Raw genomic sequence first — 22108 nt, 5'->3', positions numbered from 1 at the left:
CCCCCCCCCCCATCACGTCTCTCAGATGACTGGCATGGACCAACACTCGCGAAACATGAGCATGGACAGCGCTGGTAGTGGATCGCACTACATGCACCTGCCCCCAATCAGCGGAGGCTACGGTGCTCACGGCGGCAACGCTTCTAGCACAGCTACTGACAGCTCCCACAACACCACAACTGCTAGCCACTCGTACGATGGTCAACACAGGTCTCCTCGCTTGGCAGGCCAGGCTTACGGCGCAAATTACCCACAAGGAGCTGGCTATCCCCAAGGATACGGACAGGCTGGCTACCAAGCGGCTGGATACGGTTACACCGGACCGCACCAACACCAAATGCAATACGGCGCTCCACAAGGCTATGCCGGCTACCCTTACGCGCACTATCCCCAGCAAGGAGTGCACCCGCACCATGCTGGAACAGTCTCAGGTCAGCATGGTCTTAACACTGCCGCATTGACAGGTCAAGGACAAGCCGGTGTCACCCCTGCCGCTGCTGGCGCTGCTGCTGCTGCAGGTGGTAAAGCTGATGGCGCTGCTGCGACGGGCAAAAAGCCCAGAGGCAAGAAGGCCCAAGCGGCTGCCGCCGCCGCTGCTGCAGCTGCTGCTGCACCTCCCCCGCCAGTCGCCCCAGCCAGTGGCAAAGCTTCTGGAAAGAAGTCCACGAAGGCCGCTAAGCAGGCCGCTCAGCCATATCAGGCCCCTCCGCCTCCCGCTCCTGCGCCAAAAGAGGCCAAGAAGCCCAAGGAGAAGAAGAAAGAAGAGAAGAAACGTGAGTGTCCGCCTGATCTACGACTCGCCTTTACGCACAGCTGACTTGAAGTGCTTGCCTCATCGACAGCTCCCAAGCCTCTGAGGTCGAAGCTGAAGCCGCCCAAACAAGCACCCTCGGCTTGGCAGGTGTACTTTACCGAGGAGCTGCAACGCATGAAGGCAGACAATCCTGGACAGCGCCTAAATGTCGCGCACGTCGCCAAAGACGCTGGTCAGCGATACGCTGCGCTACCAGACTCGAAGAAGAAGGAGTTCCAGGACAAGTCGCACGAGCTCAAAGTGGAGTGGGAGCGTGACATGGAGGTCTGGAAACAGACTCTCACGCCCGAGGATATCAAGCAAGAGAATGCGTACCGAACAGCGCAGAGGAAAGCGGGCAAGAGCCGCAAAGGAAATCTGAAGGACCCGCACGCGCCCAAGAAGCCGCTCAGCGCGTACTTTTTGTTCCTTCGCGCAATCCGTGCCGACCCGCGTCTCATGCAGTCCGTCTTTGAGGGCGAGACGGAGACCACCAAGCAGAGCGTCCTTGCTGCATCCAAGTGGCGCAGCCTGTCCGACACGGAGAAGCAGCCGTACCTGGACAAGGCGGAGGCGGACAAGGCCAATTACGAGCGAGCTCGTAGAGAGTATGACGAGGCGAATGGCATTGCACCATCTGCGCCCAAGAAAGCTCGATCGGGCAAGAAGGAAGAAGCCTCGTCTGCAGAGGCCGACGAACAGTTGACGGGCATGAACGATGCATCCCCTTTCAACCAGATCGAAGGCTTTGCGGACAGCTTCCCCAACGTCGAGGAGCCGTTCAAGGTCGGCGCATAATCTCAAAACGCGCTCGCGGCTCCTCTTTCTCCCTCTTGCGCTTTGGCTTTCAGCGTCGACTCTTCTTTACGCTGTGCTGACGGAAAATTTGGCTCCGCACCTCACTCTATTGTATCACCTCCATCGTGTGTTTTTTTGGGATACCTCCTTGTTCTCTTGCTTCCGCTGGCTAGAGCCTGCTAAGTCGTCCCACGCCTTTCGAATCAAGCCTCTTATGTTCCATGCGACATGCTTTCTGGTCGATGGCGCTTTTCGCGGCCTGAGCAAGAGGGGCAAAGTCGTCGCATTTCTGGTGCGGTCATCGATTGCAGGGACAATTTTTTGGATTGGACCCACGCCTACATCACAGACCTTGCAGCGACTTGTTGGAACCCTCGCCTTTGATCCGGCCACTCATGACATGCCCCCCACCCCTTTGGCCCTACCTCCACCCTCCTCGCGTCGCGTCTTTTACACACCGAGCCTTGCTCTGTACCAACGTACGTACCGGAATACGATTTCTTAGGCTTTTCCTTCTTCTCCCGAAGCAGTGATGCTTTCGTTCACACTTTGTTTTGTGCGCCGCGAACGAGACTGTGACGATCGATGCTGGGCTTGGTGGGGATGGGCGCCAATTAATTGCGAAGATGCAGACTTGCGCGTACAGCAGATGCTCGCGTTGAAATCACGTCCATATATGTTCCCTTTTGAGCTCGTCGATCGTGGGTCGGTGCACGTGGATAGAGCTTTCGTAGCGTAAACCCCCCCAAAAAGAGGGGGGCACGCGGTTCACAAATGCGTTCACGGCTTCGCGTGCTTGGCGAATCGGGAAGCGGGGTGCGAGCAATTACGAAATGATGAAGATTAGATGCTGGACGCGAGCGACGGACGCTCGTGACGACGGACGCTCGCGGAATGGCGGATTGGAAAGCTGCTGCTGCTATGCTGCGTGGTGACGATGTTCGCTGCTGCACGCTATCATGCACTCTGACTTGACCTGCGCCAGGTGGGGTGTCGTCTGTCCCTCGCCTCGACGAGCCAAACACATCGGTCTCTGCACATGTGCACTCCATGCGCAGGTGCGCAACGTTACATTCACGTGATTTCGATTCGTGATGCTTGCCCGGCCGCCGCCCCCCTTGAATCAAGAATTGAATTCATCAGATTCTTGATTAGGAAATTTGCGGATCTCGGAAGCTGTAAGTTTGGTGCGGATGCGTGATGTGATGCTTTGCATACATGTATGCATGAGTCCAGCAGCACTGACCCACACTCACATGTTTGGTGTTCTGCGCTTGCATGCATGTACACAGACGACTCTGCAAAGGGGAGGTGATGGCGGCGCGCGCGCGCGCGCTCAGCCACAGCTTGGGATCACTGCACCGCACTCAAGCAGTCACGAGTGTGAACAGTGGCTTGTTGGGCAGAGAAAACGTTTCCGCTGCAACGACTTTCCACCTCCCGCAATTCTGTCTCTCTCAAAAAGCAGGACCCACTCGACTCGCAATGAACCACAGCTGCTGCTGCTGCCTGCTGGATGTTTTGTGGGATTTTTGTGCATACAGGAGTTACGCGCACTCACGAAGAATGTTTGCCAAAGTTGGATTGGACAAGTTTCCTCCATGCATCTCGAACTATCCTCACGCCCGCTCCTTTAGGCCTGCTTTCGCTCGTCGCCTGCCGTGCTGGCGGCAAGACTTGCGCTTTCACAAGCACGCCTGAGCGATGATGAGCTAGCTAGCTAGCTAGCGCAGGGCGGACATTGGGGCGCTTGGGGGCAGCTGAGCAGCGAAGCGAAGCGATGCGATGCGTGGAGCCTTCGTTGATCGTCGATCAACGTTTCCCCACACTTGCAGCATAAAAGTACAGTAGCGCTCCCCGAGCGGCCTATGCAGCATGTGGCCGAGGTGGGCAGGAGAGCGCAGTCATTGTGCCTGCCTGTACCTATCCTTTTCAGGGTCCAGCGTCAGCTAGTCAGCCCTTCAGCTCTGAGAGAGAGAGATAGAAGAGAGAGATAGAGAGAGACTTTCTTGCCTCCTTCTCGATCTGTCAGACTGCGACTGTTCGATTGGTCTGGTTTCTGCTTCTCTGATGCCCCCTGCTGAGCTTCTGCACCTGCCAGCCGCTCGTAAAGCAGCTGGCCGCACGTTCCGAATTCTCGTATGACTGGCTTCAGAGCATGAAGAGAGAATCCGACCGGACCGTCAAAACAAACGCAAAGGATGACCAGTACCAGGGGGCCACGGTTGGTGGCTTGCGGGGCCCCGCAGCCTCGCGCGGTCCTGCTCCCCTTGTGGCCCTCAATGCGTGCTCTGACGTCGCTTAGCGTCCGAACGATTTGGCTCAACGGCACCCCGCCAGAGCTCTTGAACTACACACAATGATGAAGGTTCCCTCCGCTGCTGGCCATGCACGATCCCCCCCCGCACTCGCTTATAAGCCCGCTATCGCACAGACTGCAACAATGATTGGTGCGTTTTCGCTAGCCGAGTCAGCAGAGCAGAGCAAAGCATGGGAGCCGTTGTGCGCGAGTCTGAGTAGTCAGCAAATATAGATCCACGTATATTCGCATTGTTTGCCAAGGTGTCGTGCCGTTGCTTTCTGCTTGCAGCATGCGCATGGATCCAGACATCGCAAAGATCGACGAGCAAGTCACGTCGAAGGTGTCAAGTCAATGTGCGTTCGTGCTTGACCTTCACACTTGCCGCTTGCATGACCCGAAAGAGCAAGTCAAGAGGTCAAGCAGCACGAGCTTCTGCCGATAAGCACGACGTCAAAAGGTCGGTCACGAGCGCAGACCTGTTCACTTTCTACGTTTTGAAGTGTGCATCCGAACGTCTTCCAGTTGCCAGAGGCTTCGCGCGCGTTGATCACCATTCGCAAGCTGCCCCGAGCAAACAGAGCAAGGCGTTCTTGATTCCTCATTCGACCCTTGACGTCCCTTTGCAACACTCTGACTCGGACTGCATCCAGGGACGCCTCTTGCGCCTGTCGTGATCAGCACCGCTCGAAAGCTTGGAACGCTATGAAACACGGGCTTCATCGAAACAGCAGCAGCACAGGGAGCAGCACATCTGCTTCTACTGCTGCTCCCAAAACTCCCGAGGATCTGCGTGCAGGCGAATCCTTTTGGTTTCCAAAGACTGCATCGATGGAAGGGTCAGGTGCAAAGGCTTCCTTGCTCATGCGTTCGGATATCGCCACGGCGCCCTCCATTTCGCGCCACGATGCGACGGGCAGCACTTTGATGGGGAGCGCACTTTCGGATTCTGAAGACGAAGAGGCAGGCAGCGCAACACAGTCAGCCGAAGCTTCGACGTCCACTACGAGTCGAAGGAGGTCGGATTCGACGAACAAGTCGAGCGCCACCAGCGCCGCCCTCAACGGCGATGCTGATAGTGCGGTCCGAGGTCTGACTCGTCGCGGTCGACCTCGGAAGTTGTTTCGCTATCTAAAAGATCTGGGAGAGGTGCCGGGCGTCGACTTGAGACCTGTATCTGCGTATGACCCTAAAGATGGGAGCAGCGTCCCTTGCTCGCCCCCAAAGCGTGAGTATGCTTGCTGCTTTTGCGGTGCGCGTTGTGAGAGAAACGTCGCGTTGCTGACGCGCATACCGATCATTAGGCGGAGCTTCTTTGGTGGATGATGGAAATGGCTTGAAACGTAGACGCATAAAGAAGGTGAGCGTGCCGATGCGAAAGACGAACCACGCCTGTTCTACTCACCCGCTTTGCGATCGTTGCTGCCAGGTCGCAAAGGCTTGCGTCTTTTGCAAGAGGAGTCACATGACCTGCGATGATGAGAGACCATGTAGAAGGTGGTGAGTGTTCGAGCGAGACTTGCGCTCGACCGATCGTTGAAGTACAGGTTCGCTATACTCCAGTCACAAGCGGGGAATTGCGCACATGTGCGCGGACGAAGAGCCCATCGCGACTGCGGCTGCCATCGCAGGACCTAGTAGTCCGCCGCCTGACGTGGAGGAACATTCGAAGAAGACTTTGAGAGGCAGGAAACGGAGATGCAGCGCTTCTAACGCAACCAATGGACAACCCCAAAGCACCGCCGAGGTCAAGAGGACGAGCAGGCGCAAGACGCTCGAGCCAATACCATCTCGTCCAGCATCACCCGTGTCCTCTCAGGTCGGGCCCGAAACTGGCGACAGCTCTAGATCACGAACTTCGAAAATAGCTCCGAGCGCTGTGCTCATGCCAGCCTTGACTCGCGACACTCCGAAGGAAGATGAGGCCTACTTTGGCAGCGTCGACTTGGCACACCTAGCCAAGACGAGCTCAGATCCGAGTTGCTCCCAGATGCCCTCGCACGCCGCCCGGCACGTCGGTGTTTCGTCCAACGTGGAGAGGCTAGCTCCAAGCGACCCTGCTCCTCTCCTCTCGTTGGATCAACTCTCACCCAATGGGCAACTGCAAATCCCAAGTGGCGAGCTGTTTTGGGCAGCTTTCCCACAGACAAGTGGAACGTCCGCCTCGGGTCTAGTGGCAGGGAGCGGTTTGACGCCGGGTCAGTTTGGTTTTGGGGTCGGAAGCGGTTTGACACCTTTTGAAACGTACTTGCGCGAGAATTACCGCGAGCCGATAGGTGATCTACTGCTCACTCCGGGAGCTATGGCGCCTTCAGGCCAAGCGAGGCAACAACAACAACAACAACAGCAGCACCATCTCCAACCACCGCTCTTGACTCCTTTGGGCAGCTTTCGCATCAGCGATGGCTCTTTGCAGAATGTACCAACCTTCACTCAGCTCGATGGTAACACCAGCAAGACCGCGTCGCGAGGGTTAGAAAGCGGACGTGAAGCGTCCAATGCCGAAGCTACTGGACCGAACATTGCGTCTACAGCAAGCGCTGATGCCGGCGCAACGCTCGCCGCATTTGGGACCGGCTTGCAACAATATGCAGCGCTGAAAAAACCATTCACCTTGTCCATACCCTCAACAGCCACTGCCAAGGCGTCCGTGTCGCAAGTGGAGCTAGCCGATGGGGAGGCGAAAGAGTATGAGCACCTCAAGTCTAGAATCGCTTCAGCTTTGACGTCCGACCAGCATCATGCATGGTCTTCCGCCCTTCAGGGCAGAATGGCACGAGCCTTGGAGAGCCTTCGAGGTGCGATCTCAGCCAAGATGATGGGATTGAACGAGTCGGAGACGCAAAGACTGAGCATCGACTTTGCGCGAGTGCACGCACATTACAAGCACGCTGTGCTGGAGAGCGTGTCCGCACCCATGCTGCTGCTCACCAGATGGGGCCGTGTATGTGGTAAGTGTGATCGTCCCGCGAATTTGCATAGCAACGCTTGAGGTCCTGATGTTGATGCCGCCCCTCCCTGCGCTACTGCAGACATCAACTCGCATCTAGTTGACCTGCTGCGACTAGACGCTTGCCAATTTGATCTGTCGATTGTAGGCATGGAGGACTTTCTGTGTCCTGGATTGGCAGTACATATCTTTGAGGTCAGTCGGCACCAGTCGAGCCGCGTCGTTGTCACATTCGCTGACGTCGAATTTGCTTGACGCTGCAGCACTACGCAACAGTGCTGCAAAGCCCCAAGACGAATGAAGCGATTCGAGCGACTGGCGACATCGTGTCGCCCGCAGCTCGAAGGTACGCTCTGGACAAGTCGAGGCTTCCCCGCAGCACGCCGGCACCGACGATGACAGGTCGTGCGCGCACTGCCGACGAGGATGCCGCGCTCGCGAGATTGGTCGGTGGTGTACCTTGCGCCATCTCCTTTCAGCTCGTCTGCTCCGCTCATGGAGTCCCGCTGATGGGCGTGGCCACTCTGCTACCCATCGAAGCGCGAATCTCTTGAAGAGCCGTATCTCCGCCCCTGGGAGCCCCAATGCAAATCGCGCTACTTCTTTCGGCAAATTTTTCTGCATTCTCTGTGCTCTAGCAGCTCTCTGTACTTGCGAATATTGTATTTCTTCCGTTGGAACCGACACTCACGCTTCATGGACGTGCATCCACAGCTTTGCCTTGACGGTCCTTTGCGCACGCGTCGCAGCAATCCCGCCACAAGTGCAGGGCGGTCTGCTGGCAAAATCTTCTTTGGGAGCGAATTTTTCTGCCCTGTCGTGCATTCTCCTACCTCAAGAGTGCCGTGCGATGACGACGTGGATGGATGGATGGATGCGTCGAGCGGCGTTATCGACTCTCCTCGCGCGTGACACGAGCGGGCTCTGCATAGCATCACGCGTCACGGTTGTGAGTCACGAGTGGTGAGATGTGCTTGCATGCAAGTCGTTGCCGTGCCGTGCCGTGCCATGCCATGCCACGCTTGCTTGCTCTCGTGCCTCTTTGTCGTTGAATCCAGCCTATCACGCCTCCATCTCGTCGTCTTTTGCGAGGCGACGGAGTATTGAAGAGCTAAACACGAGATGATGCAGACGTGTATGCGGCCAGTCGGCTGCGAGCGAGCGAGCATGTAAGCGTGGGGTCGATCCTGGCTCTCCTTTCGCAGCTTCATCCATAAAAGCTTCGTCAGAGTCAGACTACAAACCGTGTGACCTGAAAGGTCTTCAAGCATGACAGGCAGCTAGCTTTCACCCACACAGCTGCGCTTCATGGACGAAACCTTGCTCCACTCACCCAGCCCGACCACCGTGCGGTGTCCAGCTCACAGATTCGTTCATTCTCGCATTCTCGGCCATGCCCGTTGCTGAGCTCATTCATGGCTAGACTCGCTCTCAAACGGCATCTCTTTGATGGGTATCACAATTTGGGCGGGTCGAGTGCTGTGCGTGTGTGCTTGACGATGGTCATGTATGCGCGAGATCAATGCGAGGGGTTCTCTTGAATCGTGAATGCGTGTGTTGCGTCTACTCGGTGGGTCCTTTCTGAACGCTTGGGATAAACACGGCTTTCTATACCGATGTCTCGCTCGAGAGAGCAAGTCTCTGCTCTGGTCAGCTCGTGTGCTGCCTCGTGTTGAAGCCGAGAATGATTGGGCGATCGGAACTGTAGGTGGCGCGAATCGGGAGTTCTGCCCCTGAGCTTCGATCAGTGCTCCAATTTTGTAGCAAATGTTGTAGCAGCAGCAGCAGCAGCAGCCGCCGCTTCCCTGTGCTCATCCTCCGAACGAGCCGTCTCCTCGTTTAAAAATGGATGCCTAAGTGCCAGCTTTGCATCGTACCTGCGCGTCAAGTCTAGCTGCATCAATTTCCTGCACAGATCGATCGCTCTCTCCACCTCTCTGATGTATTGCGCAGGATCCGGATGGTCGAGTGGTGCTTCGTAGATGTCAGGGTTGAGATGCTGCACGAATTCCGGAAGGCGGAAGCCGTCTCTAGTAGGATCGCGCTCCAGGGGGTTGAATGTCCCCGGAAGATTCGTGTAGAACGTGCGGTCTGCGAAAAGAAGCAGCGTGAGTGTAAGAGACCGTTTCTCCCTCGCTTTTCACCTCAAAATTGCTCATGCTCACTGTGCAGAAGAGCGACTTGCTCGATGCGCTTCTTACCAAACATCATCATCAGCTCCAACAGAGCTTCCGTGTCGGTGTTGGCGTTGAACAGTGGAAAACGCTTGATGAGGAAGCATAGCATCAAGATGCCAACGGACCAAGTATCGATGGCTAATGCGGTCAGTGGGCGATGCGTGTCAGCTAATTCTACACGCTGCCGTATCCCTGTCCCGAGCTCCCTCACTCACCAGTCGTCTGATCTTGGCACTTCAAAAGCACCTCGGGAGCGCGGAATCCGCGAGTGCCCGCACGGTTGGCCTGTATGCTATATCTGTTGGACAATCGATCAAGCAGCGCAAGTCTTCGGTGTTCAGCGCGAGCGCTTTCCCAAGTCTATTCCCAAGTTCTAGGCTCCAAACTCACCGAGCATCCTCCTTGAGGTACCCTACTCGCTCAGGAGGCCCCATTTTGCCCTTTCCACCAACGTTGGCATTGTGCTTCGCCGAGAGACCGACAGAGCTCCTCTCCGGAAGCGCCTTGTAAGGTCCGTTCATATCGTCCAGCAGTCCTCCGGGAGAGAAGTGCAAGGAGGGGACGTCGAGGTTGATCTTGATCTGGCCATGACGGAAGTAGCCCTCGGGTTTCGAGTGGTGACACTTGCCTCGCCAGCGCCTATAGTCGAGCGTCTGAGGAGCAACAACACCAAAGCAAGGTCGTATTGAGCTGAGATTGTCAATTTCGGACAGCATGCATGCGCTCACCTCTGCCAATCCGAAATCGCACAGCGTGCCCTCGCCAGTGTCGGGATCGTACAGAAAGTTGGCTGGCTTCACATCTCGGTGGACAATACCAAGTAGATGCAGACCTTCGAGAGCCTTGAGTAGGCAAGTCATATAGCACTTGAGGTCCGACAATGGCATCTGGCGATAGTAATCCTGAAGCGAGGCGCGCAAGCAGGCAGTGTAAGCAGCCTCGTCTCAAATGCGATCCTTCAGCTCGCTACTGACTCTGAAATCACGATTGCGGTTGTAGGGCATGACCACGATGACTTGGTCCTCTGATCGGAACGCGGTGATGAGGTAGGCCAGGTGACTTCGGTCCCTGCAAGGTGGGGCAAGACGGTGCAGGTCAGTGCCTCGGGTCTGGCTCCACCCGCTGTATGCGGGAGAACAGCACTCGCCTGCATTTCGCCATGATCTCGAGCTCGTTCAGGATGCGACTGGGACTGCTCGTGACGTATATGCGCTTCAATGCAACGTAGTGATTGCGCGCTGGCCTGCCAGGCGCCGTAACGGGAGCTTGCTGGTATGGGTCCGCATTGCTCCAGCTGCGATTGTCATAGACGTAGTGATGCACATCGATCGCCTTGTAGACGGAGGAGAAGGTGCCTGGGTTGGAAAGATATCGCGATGCGGCGGCGAGTGTTAGCTGAGCTCATGCGAGATGGCGGCCATTGGTCCGATGTGCGGTCTGCCCACCTTCGCCAAGTTTATCCACGATCGAGTAAAAGTTTTCCAGACCCGACACCTTGTCATACAGCTCTTGAACTTCCACCTGCAACCTCTCTGCCTCCTCATCCGACCTAAAGACAGACTCTGAGCTGTCAGATTGCACGTTCTCCTCCTCCTCCTGCTCAGCTTCTTGATAATCATCCATATCGCTCTTATCCTCATCGTACGCCGAGTCGCTAGGGGCATACACATCTGCTTCGCCATGTGCGCTCGGCACAGGAGAGATGGTAGCTTGTCTGCCAGAGCGTATGCTGCTCGCAGCCGATAAGGCCGGCGAGTGGTAAGGCGACACATCAGCGTCCGCTTCCATCTCGGGCGCTGGATCTTCCAAAGAAGGTCCGCGTGTATGCGACTCGAAGAGGTGAGGTTGTTCGTATACAAATTTGAAAGGGCTGACTGCTCGGGAGGCGGCTCCTCCCTCTCCTCCTGGATCAGGCGTTGCTCGATCCACACGCGCTGTACGCGATCCTGAGGCCTCGCCAAGTCTTTCAGCGTCCATCCTAGTTGACACAGCCGCACCAGATTCGTCAATGAGCTTTCGCGCGCCTGTAGGGGATTCGCAGCTCGGTCAGGCGCTACCGCGCACCAGCCAAGGTAGCCGAGGCACCGGCACGGTAGTTCCCAATCTTGCGTACAAGGCGAGATGAAGGTCGGGTCTGGCGAGACTTCTGATCTCGGCTGACGCAGATACCCTGGAAACCTGCAGCAGCAGGCAAGCGGGCGTGGTCAAGGGTCGGAGGGAACGTATGCAAAGGATGAGATCGGCGTGTAGATGTGAACGGGCTCTGCGCACGAGCGATATACTCTCATCAGGCAGACGTGACAATCAGACATGTGGTTGGCGAGGGGGGCCGGGGACATCGCTGCATGGATCTCCTCGACCTTCGATCTGCCCTATGCTTGATTTGTGCAGCGCGCAGCACGTCCCGCGGCGCGCGGCTGCATATGGGGAGGAATTTACGCGTGCAACGCACATGTCAAAGTGACACGACGGGGGCGCGCGTGTACGCGTTTTGGCGCGTCCACCAGGCAATCACGTGCAGCGGTGTTCGCTTCTTACGCTTCTCGATACCGGAATTGCGCAAGGAGCTTCAACAAAGGACGACGCAAGACTCTTGACATCGGGCTTGATGACTGGGCGATGGATCAAGTGCATCAAGGCATCGATTCCCACCTCGAAAATGTGTGACGTTTGAAGATAATTATGTAGACGGGAGTTCGCAGCACCACGCCATAGGCGTTTCGAGGGTTCAAAGGCGGGGGCCCACTTCCTCTGCTTGTTGTTTGCTTTTTGCTTTGCCAAGACGCGAGTCAAGAGTAGGCGCTCAAGGCGAGGAGGGGCAATAGGGGAAACAGGAGAATAGACAATCGAGGAGAAGAGAGTGATTAGATGACGAATGTTGATGAAGCGTGGCATGACTCAGAGATCTTCTTTGCGCCTGACATGCTGAGATACAAGCTGACGGGTGGGGGACGCAAGCATGATGGTGGGAGCGGAGCGGAGCAGATCAGCAAACGGGCACAGCACGCGAGTACGCCAGCACTCGAGGGAGCACAACGCACCTTTGCCATCGCGAAGGAGCTTTTCGGATCAAAAGGAGCAGCAAAAACTTGCGATTAGCATAGCATCTCTGCGGGCGACCAGCGCAGCACTACGCACTCCACCTTGGACTTTCCGAACAGATCCGTGAGCTTTGCGTCGCACAAGATCTGTGCCGGAGAGGCGTCAGAGATAGGTCGAGTCAGTCAAGCAGGTGGTTCCAACTGTGCTGCCCAGCTCTCACCTCTCTTCCATTCGTTGGGTTTTGCAAGCTGTTCGCCTTGATGTACTGCCAGAGCTTCTTGGTGATTTCGTATCTCGGCATCTGTGCACAAGCGTCGAAAAAGACAAGATGAGCGACCGGGCATCACAAAGAACTGAGTAGCGTCCCGGCGCGCCACACAAAGCTTCGAGTGCCTTTCTCTCTTGCCGCAAGATGGCCATCAGGACATTGTGAAGCGCGCTCCGCAGCTCTTAAAGCGCATACACGCTGCACACGCAGGCACAGATCGCCCTTTAAGCGTCTCGCATCCGCTCACCTCATCGCCGCCGCATATATCAGCCATTGCGGGACTGAGCAGAACGGGCCTGTTGAAGGGATTGTTGGGATTCTTTGCCTTTTCCGTTCCATCCGCATTCAGCTCCTTTTCCTTCTTCTTTCCCGACTTTGTCCCGCTCGAGCTCTTCCTCTTTTTTGCGCTGCCGCTGCTGCTCGACCCGTTGCCCACAACTCCCACCTCCTCCTCGCTGCTAATCACATCGTCCGACTTGCTCACTCCGCCCGACTTCTTCCGCTTGCCTCCGCCCGAAGATGAGCTGGTCCCGTTGGATCTTCGAGTGGAAGGACCAGATTCCGCATCGTATTGCTTTTGGAGGCGAGCTGCCATCTGCGCATCTTGCTCCGCTTTGACGCGGTGAGGAATGGTAGGCGCCGAAGAAGTGATGCTGGTGCTCGAAGAGTCGCCCCTGCGTCCCAGTCCAGGCAAGGCGATGCCTTGTTGCACCGCCGGTGCCGAAGAAGAAGCGGGCTGCGCGGCAGCAGCGGCGGCAGCATTGCCCAGAGGAGCCGCTCCATTCCTTTGACGTTCAGCATCCAGCAAGGCGAAAGCGCCTCTGATCTCATCATCCAAGGCCGATTTGTGAAGCTTCTCTTCCACATTCACGCCCAGCTGACCCAGCAAGCCGCTGTCTGCCAGCTGCGTCCGGACCTTTTTAGCGCTGATGCTCTTGAGATCAGACGCTCGCAGGATCCGGAGGATGGGCGCTCGCAGCGCTGCCAGGGTCTCTGGTGTCAGCGCAGACATTACAGCTTGCGCTTCAAGGTACTTTGAGAATTGGTGGAGTAGAGGTCGAGCTGGATGCGGTCAGATCGATGCCCGACAAATCCAGGAGCTGTTGCAGACGGACGCTAGACTGGTCCACGCTCGATGAGGGGAGGAGGTGGTCGATGGCGCAGTGCAAGAAGCTCCTCGAATAGGTAGCACGCCGTGATCGTCGAGAACTCTGCTCTGGACAAGTCGCCAACAAAGCAGCTCCTTGCCTCCACTGAACGACACCTCGCTTGCGCTAAGGTTTCGATGCTGCGTAGCGTCCAAGAGTAGCCGGGATGTGCGGTAGTAGTAGTAGTCCAGGGGCAAACACGCACGGAGTCCGAGTGACTGATGTGTAGAGCGCTCTCGGACTGATGTCTGTGTATCGGTGCGTGTGTGTGGATGTGCGTGCGCACGAGCCTATAGGTGCAATCACAATCACGATGACGAAACGGCGAGAGTGAGTCGCGAGTGAATCATGAATCACGAATAACGAATCTGAATGCATGGGGTAGAATCAATCAAGACGCCCACCTCCGCCGCTGCTGGATGGCCGAGTCCGATCGAGTCGAGTGGAAGCGCAGCGCAGGGAGCAGCGCACGCCGTTACGCCGTATTTCATGCAGTCGCGGGTCTTGAGTCACGAGTCGCAATTCGTGATTGCAGTCAAGAGTCAGAGTCAAAGTGACCATGCAGTCACGAGTCACGAGTCACGAGTCACGAGGAGTATGGCCGTATATCGCTGCTGGCTGCTGCATGCAGCCATTCGCTGTGACTGTTGTGACTGTGGCTTCCCGTGCGTACGTGGTCCATCCAGCATCCATGCATGCAAGTTACGAGTTCGAGTTGCAGTCACGAGTCTCATCACGCACCCGCCGCGCCGTGGGTGCGATCACTCAGCACACACCAGCCAGCAGCATGCAGCAGCGGATGCTAGCTCTTAATTCTGCTGCTGCTGCTGCTCGCTCGATGCGGCACGCTCCCTCGCCGATGAATGCTGCTGCTGCTGCTGCTGCTGCTGCTGGAGACGGCAAACGCGTTTTCATGACAGTGTGAGTCGTTGTTGACAGCCGTCGCGAGTGTGGCTTGTATCGGCCAGAAGAACGGGGCAGGGCTCGAGCTACTCATCAAGACGCAGGGCGCTCGGTTGACCCGATCAACATTCAAAATTGGACTTTTGCACATCGCAAAAGGGGGGTTGGTGAGATGAGAGTCACAGGCGCGCGCACGTACCGGGTATCGTGGTCCTCGTACATCCGCACCCTCGCTGGGAATCTGAACTGGTGTCGCACGACATCACAATGGCGCACAAGGATGTATCTGTACTTCGTATCGAGCATTCACAAACGAAGAAAGAGTGCATGTCGACAAAAAGGAAAAGCAAATACGAGACGAGTACGCGGCGTGCTGCGTGATGTGAATACCTCTTGATCTGCCACAGTGGGTTAATTTGCTCCAAGATCGGCGTGCACGCCCTCGTGCCGGAACGTCGACCAGTCTTGCATCGAGCTCGTCGCATCAATCCGTTGAGCTTGGAATGCGTCGCACCGCGTGGTCATCTACTGAGCCGCAGCTTTGACCTCCTTGTCCTTGTCCGCTCTGACTTCTTGAAGGATGCGCTTTCCTTCTTCCGTGTTCCAAGGTCCCGCATCCGACAAGCTGCATCCTTCGGGGCAGTTGCACGTGCCTCCAAGGCTAGCAGGCAGGTTCTCGGGCGGAATCTGTGCAAGAGCAGTAGAGGAATTAGCACAGCGTGATTCGCCGTTTCGCAACGCCCATTTACCTGCGTGCACTCACCTGCTCCGTCAACTCCTTTTCGTATCCACTGCCAAGGATTCTGATCTTCTCGACTGTCACCGGATCCAACCAGCCCTTCACCACGGACCAGACGGTGGTGAAGATGTACGGCGCATTCTGCAAAGGCGAGCAGACAGAATTAGCGATTCGTCCAAGCTCTGCGCGCACGTCTCTGCGACCCACAATGATGTAGAACTTGCCCATCGTCTCTGGGTAGTAGTGCTGGCCGATGTTGCTAGCTTGCTGCACGTAGGTGGAGACCTAGGTAGGGGGGGCCGATGATTATCATGAGCACGCTCGTATGCGCGTAACGCAGCCCTCCCGCGACGCACCTTCCAAAATTGACCCACGCCCACGTTCTTGAGGTCCATGATCGTGCAGCTCGTCTCGACGAGCTCTCCTCTTTCTTTGGACACCACCGGCAACCTCTCGCGTTGAAACTTTTCGTACTCCACAACGAGCTTCTGCAATTGCCTCTCGGGGGTGGTCCTTTGTTCTCCCCGAGCATGAGGCGGACAGGGTCAACTGGAGTTTGCAGATCGCCTGACTCGACGCATGACTCACACCTGGTACAACGCCCTAAGGTCCAATTTTCCAAGCTGCTCAATGTAGATTGGTCGCCCGTCCTGCATGATAAGATGGAATGATCAGAGGGCTGCCAGATGAAAAAGACATATCATGAAGAGCGCTCCATGACCCGCGCTGTGCGCAGTCCCCAAACATCAGCACTGCGCTCTGCTTTTCGCAGCGTCTCCGCGCCTAAGCATGTGAAGAGCATACCTTCCCGGTACTTGATTTGGTATGGGCCTGGACTTGCCACCGAATTCGCCATGTGCTCCAAACCGCCCCTGGAGAGCCCAAACAGCCCGCATACAAGCCAACCCCTGACCGATGTGTCCGACCAGCAATCGCACTCACATTGTCCGTCTTGTGGTAGAATTGCGGGTAGTATTTATCCACCTCTTGCTTTTCGGGGTACTCGAACTGGTGGTACAGCTCATCCACTTTGAATTCCTTTCTCCACTTTTCCGCAGCTTCGAACATCTCCAACGCTGCGTTCAGATCCCATTTGCGCGCTCGCAGGAAGCGGCACACTGGAGCATTGAAGGAGTGCAGGACCGCAAGAGACATCAGAGGTGCGTGCGTAGAGGGACGCGAAAGGCAAGACTTACTGCAAGCCTCATCGTGTCGAAGTGGGTCGTACAGGCCCTTCTCCTCGATCTACGGCAGCAGGAGGTGGGGCATTGGGTGCTTGTCAGCATGGACCGTTCTGAGAGCTGAATACACATCCATGCCGCGTCACGTTGCTACGTGTTGCGCTTCTCAGCCAGCGCGCGACCGAATGCTCTGTGAGCGCTGTCCAGCAATCACTCAAAGCCAGCCCCGGATCTGGGCAACTCCTCGCACGGCACCAGCCAGCCTCCACTATGCGCACGCATGCAAGATACGCACGATTTGCCTAAACTTCTTCAGCTGGTGCTGTTGTCCAGGGTCGAGGTGGCCAGGTCTTCCAGACAGGTGATCCTGAGCGTGCATCATCTTGAGCTCCTTTTTGCTGAGCCTGGAGGCTTTAGATGCCAAGGAAGAGTTGGATTTGGTTCGGAACATTTGTAGCGAACGAGCGCTCACGCGAGAGTACCAGCTGAGAGCCTCTGCCAGTGGGGCTCCTGTGGTCGGGTATGAGAAGCTGGAGGCGTGCACGAGGTGTAGTGAGACCTGGGCGTGCGCAGATGAAAGTCGCCAAAATGGGGCAGTGAAGCTACTCAGTGTCGTGCCTCGTGGGCGCTTCGGCAAGACGGTTGACAAGTCAGCTGAAGGTGTACACCAGAAGAGCAGCAGCAGTCTTCGTGTCCAGTCGGATGCGAGGCAATGAGGTGAAGGGACAGAGTAGAGGACAAAGTGAGGAGGCAATCCACGTTTCCTGGCGTCTAGGGCGGGCACTCTTCTCGATGACGAGGAGCTGAGCTGAATGACGAATCGAAATGGTCAATTGTGTCGTGTTGGACTTGCGAGAGGGCGAGTCTGAGTCTTGTAGCGAGGGTTTGGAAGTAAGCGTGCGACTCTTCAGACGTGCTCGAGTCTGATGAGTCGTGAGTGCGATGCGAAGTTCTGCCTCTCGGACCTTTGATTCCTGCGCCGTTGCCTATCACAATCAGAATCAGAATCACAGCCCCCTGCCTGCCTGCCTGATCGAAGCGTTTGACCGTCGCTCGGATCACATCTATACGTACACGCGCTGCGCGTTTGCTTGGATCGGCTCTTCGGCGGGCCACGAGATGCCCATCCACTCAGACCCACGATCCACGACTCGCGACTCCAACGACACCACGCACACGCTCAGCTAGCATATACGTGCCATGCCTGCATCAGAGAGTCATCCAGCAGTCAGCGCGCGAGCGCATCATCCGTCCGCGCGGCAAGGATATGGGCGCGGTGAGGCGCTTTTACAGTCAGGCAGCAGCTGCTGTGCGCATGAACGAGGCGTGCCTGCCTGCCTGCCCTCCTCATTGCTCGCCTCTGCGCGCGCGCCTAGCTGATGCGTTGCCATGCCGTGCCACGAATGACTATATACCATACAGCTCTGCTGCATGGTGGCTCGCTGCTGCGCTTCAACACGCGCCCATGCATGCGCCCCTTCCAACGTGCTGTGACGCACAAATTCAAAATCGACGCCCCTTTCTGTATGCATGCTCGATTTTTGATTAACAATTCCTGCATGTGAGAATAGACAGGCTATTGCCCGCAGCGGCGCCTAATGGTCAATGCACGGCGCAGCGATTTAGCTATGGAGACTCAAAAATCAAATCCTTAAAAGCGACCCAAAAGGGACCTTATTTGAATGTTCCTTGTCTGCACGCGAATTCCACAGCAGACCTCCACACGGGCACGTACGCTCATGCCGCACGGTGCTCGACCGTGACCACCATTCACAATTGAAGGGTGAAATAAGAACGGCCAGAGGAGGCAACGAAGCAGCCTTCAATTGGGCGCAGACCTCAAAAAGAAGACCATACGCCGGTGACACATCTACAGCGTGAAGACGGAGTAGCACTGATCACCATATCAAACAACAAGAACCGCAGGGACGTAAAGATCAGCTGCTCTCCTCATTCATTCCTTTGCATACCACGATGATGGCTGGCGGGGACGAGAATTGGGCACTGATCATCGTCGATGTTCAGGTGCGTGTCGTGCCCGTCCGTCCGACTCTGCCCGAATGACTTGGAGACTCCCGAATCGACTACTGACTTGCAAGAGCTGCCTGCATGATCCGCTGCTGCTGCTGGTGTGCACGTGTGTAGAATGACTTTATGGAAGGAGGTGCACGTGAGCGAATCTTGGCCGCGGTCATAGAGGCGGTCTGACTTTGCTGACGAGCTCTCCATATCCCATCGGCAGTGCAGGTATCACAAGCGTCGACCATTCTCGATCCCATCGACGAGCTGTTGAATGCGCCTCGAATCAGACTGGTAGCAGCGACGCAAGATACGCATCCGCCTGCGCACCTCTCCTTTGCCTCGACGCACTCCAAGCCACCTTTCACAAGGCACAATGTCCCGCATCCTTGCTTGCCAAGTGAGCACATTGAGCAGATGCTCTGGCCCGATCACTGCGTGCGAGGCACAGAGGGCTCCCAGTTTCATCCTCGCATCCAGCAAGCTCTAAAGCGACGCGCGGACGCTCACATCATACCAAAAGTGAGACGGGCCGTGCACACAAGCAGGCAGCTAGGCAGGCAGGCAGGCAGGTGGTATGCGCGCGCTGTCCTTGCAAGCTATGCTGATGTAGCTTTCCGCTCAACCTCGATCGCAGGGCACAAACATCAAAGTGGACGGCTACTCTGGGTTTGCGTGAGTGCGCAATCGAGTGCGGTTTGCCCCCCTCACGCATGCAATCGAGTGCTGGTTTCCCCCTTTTCCGTCCTTCGCTTCCGCGGCCAGCACTTACATACGCGCGCTTCACCCTCACACGCAAGCGACAACGCGTATCTCTCCTTCACTGAGCTTCCTCGTCTACTCTTTGAGAATCGCATCACACGAGTGGTGGTGGTGGGATTAGCGACGGACTACTGCGTCAAGGCGACGGCCATAGATGCTGCCAAGTTTGGTCTCAAGCCCGTCGTCGTTAGGCAAGCGACAAGAGGTGTGGATGAGCAAGATTCCCAGCAAGCTTTGAGGGAGATGAGCCAGTACGGAGCAGAGATCGTCCACTCGGCGAAAGATGTCATCGCACTGATGGCATAGCGTCATAGTATCCAATCTCGACATCGAGCTCCTCGAAATCGCCGCCTCTCAGGGGCCAAAGGAGTCAGCGGCAGAGCTCAGTCAGCATGCCTTGCACACAACGCTCGCACCCGTCTCGCGCACGTATGGCTGAGAGGTGAGCCACCAGAAGCGCGCCAGAGTCTTGACGCCTCGACTGGGACACCCAGTTTGAACGGCTCCTCTGCATCGTTGCTGCACAAATCTCGAACGCGCCTGAACTTTGAGCTGCGGAACGACCGCTCATACTGTTTCTGCTCCTACATGAGAAAGCGTGCATCTATTGTATTTGCGCGGCATGTATGCTATCCCTGAGCAATACATGCGCCGAAGATGGAGAGCGGCGCACTGATAGCACCACTCTCACAGGCGCTTGATGACAGCCTTTGTGAATTCGCGAGTGCCCAACTTGCCACCCAGGTCTCCCGTTCCTGTTTCGCAAAGGAATAGATCGCCCAGTCGAATCAGTGTGCATTCGAGCGGCGGTGCACCAGCGGCGCAAACTCACGGTCGCCCTCTGCGATGGCTCTAAAGATGGCGCTCTCGATCTTGTCTGCGTGGTCAAAGAGACGCATATGACGGAGCACTGCAGAGCGAGAGACGGGATGCGTCAGCTGCTGAGTTTGCGCACATCGTAGGCTGTCTCAAGATGGCTCACTCATGATCCTGTGTGAGAGCGAAAGGGAACGCGATCAGCGAGTCAGTGTGCGTTCGGGCGGCGATGCACCAGCGGCGCAGACTCACGAAGAGAGGAGCAACGCGGTTGGGTTGGCCTTGTTCTGACCAGCGATATCAGGACCCGAGCCATGCACAGCTTCAAAGATGGAAGCGTCCTTTCCAATGTTTCCAGAAGGTGTGAGACCCAGACCACCGATCAGGCCGGCGCACATGTCGGACAAGATGTCTCCGTACAGATTGGGCATCACCATCACCCGATCAGCATAAGGAGCAGGATCCTGCACGATACGCAAGCAGGCTCTGTCCAGGAGATCCTCGTCATATTGAATGTTCGGGTACTCCTTGGCCACTTGACGGCAAGCGTGCAGGAACATTCCGTCCGACATTTTCCTGCGCGTGCAATCAAGGCAGAAAAAGGTGAGCCCCTCATCTCCGTCCTCGCCCGCGCGCAGTGCGTCCCTCGAATGGCGCCTGCGACCCGATCGCCTCTCGCACTTACATGATGTTGGCCTTGTGGACCGCGGTGACACGGTTCCTCTTGTTCTGCTCTGCGTGATGAAAGGCGTACCTGGCTACGCGCTCGCTAGCCTCGAGAGTGATGAGCTTGATGCTTTGCACAACACCGTCCACCACCTCGTGCTCGATGCCCGAGTACTCTCCCTCCGTATTCTCCCTGATCAGCACCGTGTCTACGTTGTCGTATGGCGTCTTGTAGCCTTCCAGAGACTTGCAAGGTCTGACATTGGCAAAAAGGGAGAAGGTTCGGCGCAGAGTCAAGTTGAGGGAGACGTGACCTTTGCCGATGGGAGTGGCCAGGGGGCCTGCAAGGAAAGGGAAGCGGAGAGACGAGAGAGCCAGCATGAGTGCGTGTGCACGGGCGCACCCTCACTGCAAACGAGACTCACCTTTCAAAGCGACAGTGTTCTTTCTGATGCTCTCGATGGCCTCGTCTGGGATGCTCTGCTTTCCTTGCTTGTTGATGTACGGCGCTACGCTGACGTTTTCCCAGATGATGGGCACACCAGCAGCCTTGTAGATGTCATCCACAGCTTCCGAGATCTCGATGCCGATGCCGTCACCTCGAATGAAGCTGACAGTGTACTTGCCATTGACGGGCTCCTTTGCAAAGGCGGATGTAGGAGCAGAGGTGAGGGGCATCGTGGCCATGCAGCGCGAAGAGGTTCGCCATGCCGATCGCGGTGCTGTGCGCACAGCACAGACTGGCTGTGCGGCTGAGATGGCGTTGCGGGAGGCAGCGACAGCGCGCAGCATCGTGCCGCTGCTGCCACTTCGAATTGGAGCTGCGATCATTGTGAGGATTGTGAGCCAAAGCCGAGCCGAGTCGAGTCGAGCCGTGCGATAGCTATGTCAGTGTGGTGGAGCAAAAGTTGAAAAAGAAGCGACATCCGCACTCGTGACTGTGCGATGATGGAGCCAACAGCCAACCCAGCTAGGTGAGCAATCAAGGACGAGCGCGGCGCCGCCTATCCGTCAAATCTTTGACGCTGCTGCTGCTGCTACACACGCCCGTGCTGGACGGTGGGTGCATGGCCTCGCGCGCGGCTGCACCGACCGACGCGCGCGCGATACCGCGCGATCAGCGATCGAGCATGCATGCAAGCAGCAGCAGCAGCAGCAGCAGCATTTCTTCTTATGATGCACGCGCCGCCGCGTCTTGCGCTTCGTGCTGTGCGTGCGTGCGTGCATGCTCATTGCATGGGCTGGTGTTCAAGATTCTGCTCTCTGCATGGATGTGTGCTGCATCACGCGCGCGTCCCGCGTATGCTGCACGCTCACGCTCGCGCGCGGAAGCCACGGTAACGGCGATGCACCCGCCCGTGCTGTGCCAGCGCAACCGTGCGTGGAGAACATCACGTGTCGTCAACCACACCCTAGCAAAGCAAGACATGCGTAGGCGCGGCGTGCACGCCAAACGCGCATGTCGTGCATTGATGCATCATCACCTTTCTTGCCTCGACTCTCGTCAACTCGCATCGACCAAGCTGCTCGGCTCGCATGCTCACGAC

The 22108-nt window shown here is 56.7% G+C and overlaps 7 protein-coding genes across 7 annotated transcripts in view; 3 read left to right on the top strand and 4 right to left on the bottom strand.

Annotated features, from left to right (window-relative positions):
- IE81DRAFT_173127 (hypothetical protein) overlaps positions 1–1705 on the top strand; it is a 2072-nt gene extending 367 nt beyond the window's left edge. Inside the window, exons 2-3 of the mRNA XM_025510645.1 lie at positions 26–773; positions 825–1705. Of these exons, the coding sequence (XP_025368623.1) occupies positions 26–773; positions 825–1591 (1515 nt within the window). The 3' untranslated portion in view covers positions 1592–1705. The remainder of the gene's footprint in view (positions 1–25; positions 774–824) is intronic.
- A 2655-nt stretch (positions 1706–4360) lies between these two features.
- Positions 4361–7542, top strand: IE81DRAFT_173068 (hypothetical protein). Its single transcript, XM_025510642.1, has 6 exons — positions 4361–5118; positions 5195–5250; positions 5320–5390; positions 5454–6841; positions 6923–7035; positions 7104–7542. Exons 1-6 carry the CDS (start codon positions 4596–4598, stop codon positions 7392–7394), a joined length of 2442 nt encoding a protein of 813 aa, XP_025368622.1. The 5' UTR covers positions 4361–4595; the 3' UTR covers positions 7395–7542.
- A 1042-nt stretch (positions 7543–8584) lies between these two features.
- Positions 8585–10640, bottom strand: IE81DRAFT_291796 (kinase-like protein; the record flags this gene model as incomplete). Its single annotated transcript, XM_025511921.1, has 8 exons — positions 8585–8931; positions 9006–9155; positions 9233–9315; positions 9408–9670; positions 9746–9919; positions 9992–10076; positions 10156–10372; positions 10463–10640. The coding sequence occupies 8 exons, from the start codon at positions 10638–10640 to the stop codon at positions 8585–8587; spliced, it is 1497 nt and encodes a 498-aa protein (XP_025368621.1).
- A 980-nt stretch (positions 10641–11620) lies between these two features.
- Positions 11621–13470, bottom strand: IE81DRAFT_172958 (SWIB-domain-containing protein). The gene is made up of 5 exons (XM_025510641.1): positions 12575–13470; positions 12280–12360; positions 12156–12205; positions 12059–12077; positions 11621–11954 (listed from the first exon to the last, which is right to left on the bottom strand). The coding sequence occupies exons 1-5, from the start codon at positions 13337–13339 to the stop codon at positions 11916–11918; spliced, it is 954 nt and encodes a 317-aa protein (XP_025368620.1). The 5' UTR covers positions 13340–13470; the 3' UTR covers positions 11621–11915.
- Positions 13471–14903: 1433 nt separating this feature from the next.
- IE81DRAFT_334861 (putative SEC14-phosphatidylinositol/phosphatidylcholine transfer protein) lies at positions 14904–16680 on the bottom strand (the record flags this gene model as incomplete). Its single annotated transcript, XM_025515431.1, has 8 exons — positions 14904–15065; positions 15142–15258; positions 15325–15402; positions 15474–15630; positions 15706–15767; positions 16060–16235; positions 16314–16362; positions 16594–16680. The coding sequence occupies 8 exons, from the start codon at positions 16678–16680 to the stop codon at positions 14904–14906; spliced, it is 888 nt and encodes a 295-aa protein (XP_025368619.1).
- Positions 16681–17960: 1280 nt separating this feature from the next.
- IE81DRAFT_324442 (Isochorismatase hydrolase) lies at positions 17961–19761 on the top strand. The gene is made up of 5 exons (XM_025514235.1): positions 17961–18323; positions 18444–18468; positions 18541–18839; positions 18955–18992; positions 19118–19761. The coding sequence occupies exons 1-5, from the start codon at positions 18273–18275 to the stop codon at positions 19383–19385; spliced, it is 681 nt and encodes a 226-aa protein (XP_025368618.1). The 5' UTR covers positions 17961–18272; the 3' UTR covers positions 19386–19761.
- IE81DRAFT_324441 (hypothetical protein) lies at positions 19618–21525 on the bottom strand. Its single transcript, XM_025514234.1, has 6 exons — positions 20987–21525; positions 20581–20902; positions 20148–20471; positions 20062–20069; positions 19912–19989; positions 19618–19834 (listed from the first exon to the last, which is right to left on the bottom strand). Exons 1-6 carry the CDS (start codon positions 21390–21392, stop codon positions 19767–19769), a joined length of 1206 nt encoding a protein of 401 aa, XP_025368617.1. The 5' UTR covers positions 21393–21525; the 3' UTR covers positions 19618–19766.
- Between the last annotated feature and the right edge of the window lie 583 nt (positions 21526–22108).

This window comes from Ceraceosorus guamensis (assembly GCF_003144195.1).
Source record: "Ceraceosorus guamensis strain MCA 4658 unplaced genomic scaffold IE81scaffold_42, whole genome shotgun sequence".
Classification (NCBI taxonomy): domain Eukaryota; kingdom Fungi; phylum Basidiomycota; class Exobasidiomycetes; order Ceraceosorales; family Ceraceosoraceae; genus Ceraceosorus; species Ceraceosorus guamensis.
The sequence above is the reverse complement of the archived record's forward strand: the minus strand, read 5'-3'. Positions and strand labels throughout refer to the sequence as shown.